Genomic DNA, 12,465 nt, shown 5'->3' on the forward strand with positions numbered 1-12,465 from the left:
AAGTTCCATCAACCTCGCCCTTTTAAGCCAGAATGCCGTGGATGACGATTGTGATTTTATGCTCTGGCAATTCTTAAGATATAGTGGAAACTGAATTCCTTAGGTAAATTAGGAAACCTAAACATTCACAATCTGTTGATATGCATCTCCGGGATGAAGATCCTAAACGAACACAAAGATGCTGAATTACTGGTTACGACGCTTTGTGTTATAGAGGTACATAAACAGGATGGCAGTGAATACCCCCCACGTCCTCTATTCATTGTGTGCGGATTACTGCGTCACTCATTCAAAATTTGAATTTTCTTGATGAACATGACCTCTCTGTCGTTTTCCGCAAAGTTTTAGACGTTTGCATGAAGGAGTTATATTATCAAAGGGCTCAGATACCAAAGTGCGACAAGTTGATTCGATAATGCCGGAAGATGAGGAAAAAATCTTGACTCGTGGAGTATTCGGGTTAGATTCTTCTCAAGAACTAAAGTATACAGATATTCGGTCTAAGGACAATTGACGAACACCGGATTTAGTTATTTATGGGTTGTTTTTTTTTCGAGCGATAAGTGGCTGTATAAGCAGTAAAAAATTGATCAGTTTTCTTGTAATAATTTTTATAGCTGCTTTAAACATTTCACAGAAACTGTTATGTTCTTTGAACTTCCTGAATGACAAAAATTTGTAAATGATAAATAAATTTTCTTATTTTTTGCTACTCTTTATTTTTTTTTAAGTGTGATCTATCACAGATACACCACATAGAACTGTTGTGCATCAAGAAAAAATGAATTGCTGACATCAAAGGAAAAGCTCACAAACAATAATACAAAGGTATATTTTTAATGCTTCATCAGAATTTGAAAGTCAAATATTAAGCACCGACGATGAATATTAACTTACAAGATTCAGAATTCTTTGTTTTGTAAACAAATCTCAAGTCTTGTGATTGTTTAAAAATGTATTGTAATGTTATAAGTTTCAATCATGGCCTGTTTTTTTTTTTGTTGATTTATGAACACAATAAATTGGTTTGCATTGTCACGAGTCATTTTGTCAAAAGAAATGGTATTTTCTTACATTACATTATTTGTAAACAAATATATGACTCGAGCTTTCTGTACATGATAATGAATTTTTAACCCCTATCTCGCTGGTAACGTGATCTCTAAAATTCAAATTTTGTTAAATTATTCAAAATACAAAATTAAAACCTTTTTATACATAAAAATAAAACGTAAAATTTTGATATCAAATCGTGTCTAAGTCCCCTTACCTTTTTTTATTTCGATTAGAAGAGGCTGATTGGGGAAAAAAATTACCTGGTACTTAACAGATTTGCCGTAGAAGTTTAAAAACATGTAGGATGTACATGTATTTGACCATAAACTTTTTTAGCGTTGTCTTGTTGTAAATTTTGAACCTACCGGGTGGCAGTAGATACAAAATTTACAAAATGACAATCATGTTGTAACTTTTGTAAATAAAGTAAGTAAGTAAGTAAGTAAGTACGTAGGTAAGTAAGTAAGTAAGATTTGAACATTTTCCAATATGTTTTGCGGAGCTCTTTGACTTAAGGATGTTAATATAGTCTGAAAATTACCATTCAATTAACCATCAGATCTACAGATTCCCAAGTTATACATGATCTTTTTAGCCATAAACTATCATTTAGTATACAGTTCTGTATTATTTTAGTCTAAAAATTTGAACATTTTCGTTTATTTTTATACAAATCTCCCTCTTATCATAAAGGAGATCAATAATAAAGTTTTGGCCACGACCATCCAATTACTCTCATTAATTAAACATACACTGTATTATATAAACTATGCAAACTCAAGGTTCTGAAGAAAGTTTTATACTCATACATGTATTTTTTAAATCATATCTTTGTTTACCGCTTGATGCTGTGTTATTTTCCTTTTCTTTTTTCATGTATTATGTGTTGAAAGTGGCATATAGGCCCGACGGGCCGGGTGTTTAATCGATGCTGACTATTGTTAATATTACACTTGGAAATGTATACACTTGTCACTATAAATAAACAAATTACTTACTTACTCTCTTAAGAGGGCTCAATTGTCATTTTCAGATTGTATTTGTCTTCTTGAAAAGAAAAGCTTCATATAAAAGTATAGAAAATTACCCAGATTTAAAAGGTATATTTTACGGATTTTTCTTTCCTTAATTATAGTTTATAGCTTAAAAATTCATTTTAGGTAGATCTGATGGTTAATTTGTTGATCATCCAGTCTCCTTTAAAGTTGTTGAGTTTTTACTAGTTTTGATATGAATAACGTTTTATCTACATGTACGGAGCGAGATACAGAGCTTACAACTCTTTGTTATGTAAACAAATGTTTTATCATATGTACGTATATTAAATATGAAATACATGGTTAAAAAACCTTGACAAACACTAAATATTGCTTCTTATGTGTTCAAAACAAACTAGCACGAAGAAATGGAGAATAACAATCTCTAAAATTGTTTTTGTTTTGTTACTTGATATATATGTGTGCTGCGTAGGATGAATCATGAAAATTTGCTGTCAGTTGTTTTCTTGCATTCCAGCACAACTCATTAAAAGAGACGTGTGCATGTGGTGCACTACGAACAACTAGCATTTGGCTGATAAGCTATTAGAGAAATGCTACAATCGAACAGCTGAATTTCATAATCATGCACGTGTAGATTTCGAGTTACAGTAAAAAGATAATTGAAAAGTTGAATATAGTCTACCAAATTTTATTGTCTTTAAAGCAAATCAATTAATGGTATGGATGTCGTAAAAATGAATATATAATACCAAATAACAATGATATATTTCGTACGAATTCACTGCAAGTATCCCTCCTTCCTATGCTTCGATTCTAACACCTATACTCGATCCTTCGTCAGTAGACATCAATATTTGTGTATAATTTATTCAATCAGATTTGTAAAATGAATCCCTGAAAGGAAAATCCAACTAACATCCCCATTCAACCTGATTTCGAGTAAAAAAAACACAATCACACATGAGGTTATTCTAAACATGCTAAAATCTGTCGCTGAGTTAAAATTTAACCAATTCATCATCGGCTAATGGATTACGCTTTAGGCACCCCCTATCTCTCTCTCTCTCTCTCTCTCTCTCTCTCTCTCTCTTCATGGACGTAGCATCGGGATGGGGTGGGGTGGGGTGAGGGTGGGGGTTGTCCCCTCACTGTTTTTTCGAAATGATTTTTAAAATAAAAGAATGCATGCATAGATCATCGCATGGAATGCAACACAATATTTATGCATTGGTTTTTACTGAATCTTTGTTTAAAACAATGGTGTTGCAAATATATATATCAATATAACATTCTTATTTTAAATTAATATGAGGCATGAAAGTGGAAGATTTTATCATACACGTACAGGTGCGCGTGTGTGTCTCGGGCACGGCATTCTGTATATATAAAATCTATTTCCGGTTGAAGAACATTTTCCAACAAACTAAAACAATGATAAAACTATTTTCTTTAAAACAACAGAAAAAGGATGGAATTGATTCTCCCGACAGAGGATCACAGAAAAAGGCTTCAGCGGCACAACTACGTATACAGAAAGGTGTCGTATTGAGTACTGAGATAAAGTAAAAGTAATAATAAACGGAAAAGGATCTCCTTTCGTTGTGATCGGTTTACATCATATTGCGTATTACTCATGACATGAATAACAACATAAAAATAATAGATTATTTTATGTACAGATTATAATAACCTAACTATATATGAAACCTTTAAATATTTATCCCAGAAATTAAATTTTCTCATTTCTGTGAGTGTATTATTTTATATCACATTTCTTCTTCTTCTTCTTCTTCTTCTTCTTCTAATTTGATCACTTTTGTTTTGAGTTATTCACCTCAGAGACTGATATTAGGATGATTATTTGAAAGGTTAAAACATACAGTCATTAATTAATTGATACCTTTACTGGTACTGTGCCAGTTATCTGCTAAGACCAGTTATTGGCTAAACTGAGAGTTCGGGTTTATAGCACGCGACTATCTGAGATTTTTCAATTCAGTCGTCTGTTTCGAATAAAGGAAAGTAAGTTTGCTTGAAAACTTTCTTAAATATGATTTAACCATGAGATTGAACGATCATTGTTTTCCGCTGATTTACATCTTTGCACTTTCAGCAGTGGGGGAAGTGGCGTAATAAGTTAAAAGTAGATAATTGCATCTTTGTGATACGTTACCATATACCTTCTTTGATTTGACATAATATCAATACATATTACATGTACAAACAAAAGGAATTTATTAAACTCCAAGAGATTCATAGCGCAGTTGAACGCCTGATTGCACAATATTGTGTATTGAAAAGTCAACGATTTTGTGTATTATCGTATGATAACAAAGTAACAAACGAATTATTTTATGATTTTTGTTAATGTAACCCTACTACCTTTAGTCTGACCCAAAAAGGGCCATAATTCAAAGTACATTATGCAGAGTATCAAATCAACATGTACAGGGATTTTACTATGTTATTATCGCAAAGCCTATAACTGATACAGTAAATTGTAAAACATGGCGAATTCGGGGCGTGCTATAAAGCACAAAAACAATAAGTTTTGAGTTCTTAACAATGATATAATCTAACAGATGGATAAACTTAAGTTAACGTATGTCAAGTTTTATCCAAAAATATAAAGAACAAGGAAATACGAAAAGAAAATGTTAAATTTTAGCCAATAACTGGTGCAGTGCCAGTATATATTTCGATTTTGCAATATTATCATTTAAGGAATGAATGAAATATTTTTTAGTTTTATATGATATAAAATGGTTTGGGGCAGTTTACGCTTTATAAACCGCGAAGCGGTTTATAAAAAAGCGTAAACTGCCCGTAACCATTTTAAATGATAATATTGCAAAATATTAGCAAAAACTTATAAATATTGCATTCATTGCTTATAATTTAATTTTTTGCTATTAATTGTAGATAAAAACAGTCATTTGACCCTTAAATGACATCAAATTGTACAAAATTCAAACATAACGTCAGGCGGATTAATACATTTTTGACGTTAGTCTTGCTATGATGTAGGCAATCAGAAAGCGTGTTACAACCAGAATTCAATTATTTTTAAATATTTATCTTTTATATCAAACTTCAATAGTCAACCTACTCATACATTGCAAAGAAATGATTTTACATGCATGAAATATTCTGTGAACAAGAAGATTTTTACTTGCAGTAGTTTTCTATTTATCAAAATATAGAATATGTACTCTAACAAACCCCAATAAATAGCTTAGGGTAAATAACAGATTAAATGTTAAGAATATTTGTATTTTTACAAGTTAAAATACCATATTTGTAAGGGCCAAGCCCTGCGGGTTCTCTATAGTGATTAGTCTGTCAGTCTTCATCCAACATCACCTGTCCTGGCATATTGTCACTTGTCCTTCTCTGGCTTCTACTACACTGTACCTTTCGGTAAAGGTGTGCAGTGACCTTGAACCAGGTCAACTAGGAACTCTGCCAAAGATTAAGGTCATAGCAGATGTAAAATCCTTGTCTAGATAGATTATATTAAACATGTATTTGCTCCCCTTGGTCCAATTTGGCTCATATTTTACCCATAGAGCATAGATCTAGATAAAGGATGAGCAATGATCTTGAACTAAATTTTCAAAGCAGAGGTTTAGGTCCAAGTAAAATCATCTAAAAGCTTAAAATCTTAAACATGTTAAAAGGATAAGAATTAGTGATGGAATTTGAAAAAAACCTCTTATGATTCCTTGAGGCCCCTTGACTTTTACTTTTTATGACAGAAAGTTGCAACATGGCAATTTCAGCCCATTGTGAAACTGTTTATATTGTCCTACATGTATTTGGGTGTCTATCTCTATAGTGCAATTGATAAAGCTTTAGTTTACTAGCCTGCAGGTCCAGAGTTTAAGTTCTGCAAATAGTTTTGTTTTTATGAACAGTGAGAAAGTTTTTAAAGTTTGATTTTTCTTGCATATTGAACCTATTTTCTGTCATTTTAAGGTAAACACATGCAAAAATTTCATATCTCTAAGAAATATAGAAGTTTTGGAGCTTTTACCAACAGATGTGGAGGAACCTTAGAAATCATTAGAAGTCTAACTTTGATTGTGTCCTAATGATAAATCAATTCAAAATTTAGACTTGAGCCTATTCTAAGCTCTCTGAGATTGAAATAGACACATAGCTTATGCAATAAACTGCTTTTAAAGTACATGTATCAGGAAGTAACACTAGAAAACTAACTTGACATTGTGTCTTTCTTCAGCTTTTCCCTATTTTTGATATATGGTATAACATGTTACATTATAGTTGAAAATTGGTCGTGTAGTACGTCATGTAGTACCGGTACATGTTTCTGTCACTATTTTTACATTTTCTGGTACTTGCTTCTTTTAATGTGGAGATTAACATAAAATTTTCATTATTGATTTCATGTTATTTTGTCAACATTATCCTGTATTCATGATATTCTTGATTGCTTATGAAAGCTTTTAAATGTTTCTTTTCAGATATAAATGAATTAAATTTACCAAAGACGTGTCAAGTAGATTTCCCTGACCCAGATGATTTACTGAACTTCAAGCTTATAATATCTCCTGATGAAGTAAGACTTTCAACCAAAATGTACTACATATTGTCATCTATTTATGTAAGCTTGCACTTGGCACATGCCTATATAAAGTGATATTTTTACACAATTCCTGAGAGCAAATACTTTAGATATACATGTATAATATATGAATACAAATGTATTAGATTTACTAATAATTAGACATGTTCAACAATTTTCATAATGAAGTCTTATGAGTGCATGTGTCACAAAAAAAGAAAAGAAGTAAGAATCTGAAATCTACTATGCTGTGATTTTTATGTCGAGAAATACCGGTAGTACTGGTAGTTCAAAACATGTCCATATAAGGAAGACTTGACTTGGGAAGACTTGACTCAGGCTATTAAATGTCTGATCTCTCATTCGATCCATATAATATAATACTGTTATGTTACTATCTACTGGTTAATATTGTACAATTATATACAGTAACACCATCATAGTGTCAGCTGTAAAATTAGGACTTGATATCGAGTCCACAAGGGGAGCTGACTAAATCGAGCCATTATATACTGTAAGACTTATCTTTGCTAGCCAAGGGTTTCTGATCTTCACTGCTCCTTACGAACCCTTAGCATATTGTGCTATCAAACGTCAGGAATTTTTTCATCACATGATCTATCCTATTTTTAAATCAACTAAATAATGAAAGCTTTCATTGCATTGTGTCCTCCTTGGAGTTGTTAAGATGCTGCTGACTTTATGGTTTGACAAGTCACACAGGAACAGCATTTTCAGCATCTACTAAAAAATTCAGCAAGTAGACCAACGCCTTCTTAGCGTCAAAACAACCAAGTTACATCACAAGACTGCCGAGATCTTTGACTGAAGTTTCCCATTATAAGGCTGCCGAATTCAAAAACTTTCTCCTGTACTATGGACTGCCTTGCTTGTACGGAATTTTGCCAGTGAATAAAACTACTATTTCTCCCTCCTTGTGTTTTTCCTCTACATTCTTCTACAGGAAAAGATATCATCGATCAACATCCTGCACTGTACTCAACATTCCTGTGCTTTATGGAGAATGATACTTGACATCTAATGCACATCTTCTACTCCATTTGACGGACAAAGTGATGGACCTTGGACCATTGTGGGCATCATCGTGTTTCTATTTTGAAGACTTTAATGGACAACTTTGGTGCCTTTTCCATGGCACTCAGCGTATTGAAACTCAGATTGCTTTTGCTGTTGGGGTTCATCAAGGTCCTCCAAAGTTGGCAAAGTCACTAAGGCATGGAACAAGTGAAAAAGATCTCTATGCGAAAATGATGGAGAAAAAACCCTCAGAGGACCAGTGAATGTGTTGGAGATAGATTCTCTGTTGTTGGTGCTTATAACAACAGACATTTGCTCCAGATGAAGAAGAAGCAGTTTGTGATACACTTAGAGATTTTAATTCTGCACTTTTCTTCTAACGACCGTCCATAGGTCATCAAATTGTTCATAGTACAGAGTGCAAATCCAATCTTAGAAGAAACAATGCCATTGCTAAATACAAAGACAATTTTGGTGAAGTTAAAACTTTCATGAAAGTGAATGTGAAGTTAAAACTTTCATAAAAGTGAATGTTCTTGCCTTCATCCACCTGATGGGAAGATCCACTGTTGTAATCCCCAACTGTCAAAGATCTGCAAGCAGCCACTCCGTACCATTGAGGCCACCATCAAGAAGAAACATTGTACTGAAGCTGTGCCAGTGAAAGATATTTGTAATGGATGTGTGTGCGTTTTGATGAGCGATGAACTTTGTTTTGTTTCGGCAACACCCAATAGGATTGAGAAGGAGTAAGGAACTATAGACTTAGCCAAAACTGTTTGACTATTGTGATCTGTTGAAAGACTTTCTAGTGAACTGATTGTATTTCTTAAAAATATTAAATCTGTCATCTTAAATGAAACATACTGTGTAATTGTATTGTAATAAATAAGATGTTATTATTGCCTCTGAAAGCACTCAATCTGTCTATTAAATCAGGTATGTTTTGTATTTTAAAATACTGATTGGTTGAATGGTGTCAGTAAACCCCAATCAAAATCCAGGGAAAAAATCCTGACTTTTGATAGCATGATATGCCAAGAGTTCGTGAGGAGCGGTGTGGATCAAATACCTTTGGCTAGCGAAGATGTATAAGACTCAGAACAGCCTGTGATATCAAGCTCAAATTTTTTCTAACTATGAATCAGCATAACTTGTCTGCATTCCCCTATAGATCCTGCCCTGAATAATTTGTTGTCTATGATAAATGAAGATTTTAAAGCATTTATTTGAGTGCATGAAGAATCGATAAATCTATGAGGTTTCACCAACCATTCTTGTCATACGTATCGGTTGTTGTACTTTAATTATGCACACACTCTTTACAGGGGTTTTACAGAGGTGGTCGCTTTGTGTTCAGCTTTAAAGTCTTGCAAGGATATCCTCATGACCCCCCAAAGGTGAAGTGTGAAACCATGGTGTATCACCCCAATATTGATCTAGAGGGAAACGTCTGTCTAAATATACTAAGGTATGTATTTACTATGTTTTCATTTTTAGAGTATGCTAAATAGTAGATTAGAGCTGTTTTAACAAGAGCGTGGGCTTTCAATGGGATGTTGCTATCTAGTTTGCTCATCAAATATTGACCTCCTACTTCTAATTTGCTATGAGAAGCTCATTAATATTCATAGCTCAAGATGTGAAGATCGGAAAGAATTTTCCTCCCAAGAACTGCTCTGTTGTGTGAAATTGACACTGTTTTAACTGAAATATACAACCTTGGGATGAAGTCAGACAAATGTCATTGCGTTTAGTGTATTCATAACTATTAGTTAATGAATGGACAGTTTACCATGAGTAAACCTCGCCTTCATCAAATCATAGTTGAACACATGCTGCCAAAAGTCCAAGTCTTTGTTAAAGAAATGATATTATAAATATCATAATAGAAATAGATATGAATTATAAATATGGAGCACAGGAAAACCTTACGTTTTGATAATGAGAATAAAATCTAAGTGTTGTTAGAGAAAAAATAGGCAGACATTTGCTAAAATCAAAGTCCTGGCTATATAAATGGGCAAATTCCAGTATTATAAATAACGCAATACGGAAGAAACAGAGAATCAAATAGTATCAAAGCAGAAGCTTCTGGTATACAGAATACAGAGTTAAATAGTTTGTCAAATCCATATTAAAAAGAAATTTTTGTTTGAGAATAAACCTGAGCAAGGAAATAGATGTTATTCTCTGATATCTTATCCAGGTTAAGGTCACAATATTGAACGTTTGGATGCAGGTACACGACGCTCATTATATTGAAAATCATTTGAACAGCTTTATTACTATTGGGTAGTGTTGATGATAATTTGATGTTGGTTTATTTTGGTTAGTTGCAATTATTATTGTCTGACTAAAACTTTATTTTGAAAACATTATGAATGCTTTTGTCAATGTAACAGTTAAAGCTCAACATTACCCTATATATCTATATATCATATTTTGTTTTACAGAGAAGACTGGAAGCCAGTGCTTACAATAAATTCTATTGTGTATGGATTACAGTATTTATTTTTGGTAAGGAAATTACAGTACACTGACTAACATTTCAAAATGCTGTAGATCATTTAAAAGACCCAACTTTGAAGGAGCCCTCTGCAGCAAAAATTGAATGTTAAGGAAACGGATGTAGTGAGCTTGTGGCTATGATTATCAGATATCAATAAAATGAACATGGATATAATGAATTTAAACTCTTTGGAAACGGTTTCCTGGGAATATTGGCTTTCATGCACCAACGGTTTCAGTTAACCCTCTTGCACTAATGTTTGCAGTAAACCTTAAACTTAGACTTACTAAATTCACTCAAGCAAATAATTTATTAAAAGCATTTAATATTTTAGCATTATTTTCCTCTAAATTCAATCTTAACAAAGAAGTGCTTACAATATCGTAATAAATGTCTAAGTTGACCTTGTATACCTTTTAACTTTTTGACCTTTGTCATTCATCAGGAACCTAACCCAGAGGACCCACTGAACAAAGAAGCTGCTGAGGTGCTCCAGAGTAACCGGCGCTTGTTTGAACAGAACGTCACCAAGTCTATGCGCGGCGGCTACATCGGTTCCATGTACTTTGACCGCTGCTTAAAATGATGATAGCTGAGCATTAACAATGGACAAATATTGTGATCTTTATTGTTTGCTCTGTAAAAAACTGTGGCAGGAATTAGTTTATTTGTTAGAATGGCTCCTGTGAATGTGTCTGATGATGTTTTTTTAATTAATATTAATTACTGTAAGTTAGCAACCAGGATTTGAAGCTGATCTTTGTGGTTAACAGACAAACATACTGAATGTTGGAAATGAAATGGAGAGAGAGAGAGAGAGAATCATTAATGTGCGATTATTTAAGCATTGAAATAGGATTGTTTTTTCTGGTGAGCTTCAACAACCTTCTCAATCTTGCTCCATTCATGTTACTTTGAAAATTGTTTATTCGTTGTTTAAAATTCATGCATTTATTTAAGAGTATCAGTATATTCTTTATATTGTTCTATTCAACATACATGTATGTACCTTTTCACTAATTACTGGTATGTGAAATGTTAAATTTTGTCAGTGCTTAGTGTGTTGATATCCATAGACGCTATTTTGTGTGAGACTGATATATATATATATGTATAACAATATAGTACATGTATTTGTATCTGCTACACATATAGCATTGGAGTATTTATTATAGCCAGCAAGTGCTATGGAGAGGGGTTCACAGTGTTGTAATGGTATAAAGTTGTATCATATTAAAAAATGTGATATTTCCTCTTTAATAGATGTTTTAATTCTGTTGTTTGAATGTGCAGAAAATCAACCCTAGCTACCTGTCATGGGCTTTGTGTGAATGTATTATTGTGTAAAAGATGGATGCAGATTTGTCCCAATGACTGAAAAAATGATGCATATTATTTTAAGCTTCTCACTATGTTGATAATACTTAAATATCATTAGAATATATTTTGTAAGTGTGTCAAATTCAGAGCTCATTTGAAATTCTCCAGATCTTGTTTAATTTCTTAAACGAATATTTTAAATTCTGAAATATTTTTTGTTTGAGTTTATTTTTGTCCATTTGAAACAAGTTTGACACGCTTACGTACATGTAACTGATAGAAGTTTGCATAATTTTCGTATTTCGGATATTGCTTTCCTTTTGATTTTGCCTTGAAAACAAGAGAAAATTCAATAAAGAATCATTGATACATATATATTGACAGACTTTGATTTTCAATTCAACACAACCCAATTCTCATCTGCATTATATTTAAACCTAGAACTTTTTAAAATGTTGTTGTTCATGAAAAAGATTACTATTGATTTCTAGAACTAGAACTTATGATGGTTTACTTTGAAAACACAATACAATACATGTATTTGAATTTAGTCTGTTAAATGTCTGTAAATGTGGTATACTTAAATAAATGTGCATGCACTATACACATCTACAAAAGTATCTCAATTTGATACATGCATTCATGTACCTAATGGTTTACATTTAAGTAAAAAATTTGGTTTCGTATTGTTCATATAATGTATAATATCATTTTTTCTTTAAGGAACAAATATGATTGCAAGTAATTTATAGTAATTTCCAAAAATGATTGGAAGTTTATATATTTGCGGTTAAATTATCGATTTTATTTGATGAAATGAAATCTTGCAAATTATTGACTTTATCTGATATGGACATGTCACCTAACGGCAGAATAATTTTCCGAAAGATTTGATTAGACAGTTTTAAATTATCGGTATAATATATAAATCTATAAAAAAATAATCGAAA

General features: G+C 32.4%; 1 protein-coding gene across 1 annotated transcript; it reads left to right on the forward strand.

The window, feature by feature from the left end:
• Nucleotides 1-3,446: 3,446 nt before the first annotated feature.
• On the forward strand, nt 3,447-11,892 carry LOC128158973 (NEDD8-conjugating enzyme Ubc12). Its single transcript, XM_052821990.1, has 5 exons — nt 3,447-3,594; nt 6,545-6,639; nt 9,012-9,154; nt 10,140-10,203; nt 10,641-11,892. The coding sequence occupies exons 1-5, from the start codon at nt 3,489-3,491 to the stop codon at nt 10,779-10,781; spliced, it is 549 nt and encodes a 182-aa protein (XP_052677950.1). The 5' UTR covers nt 3,447-3,488; the 3' UTR covers nt 10,782-11,892.
• Nucleotides 11,893-12,465: the final 573 nt, after the last annotated feature.

The sequence above is a fragment of the Crassostrea angulata genome, chromosome 1, assembly GCF_025612915.1.
Source record: "Crassostrea angulata isolate pt1a10 chromosome 1, ASM2561291v2, whole genome shotgun sequence".
NCBI classification, from domain to species: Eukaryota; Metazoa; Mollusca; class Bivalvia; order Ostreida; family Ostreidae; genus Magallana; species Magallana angulata.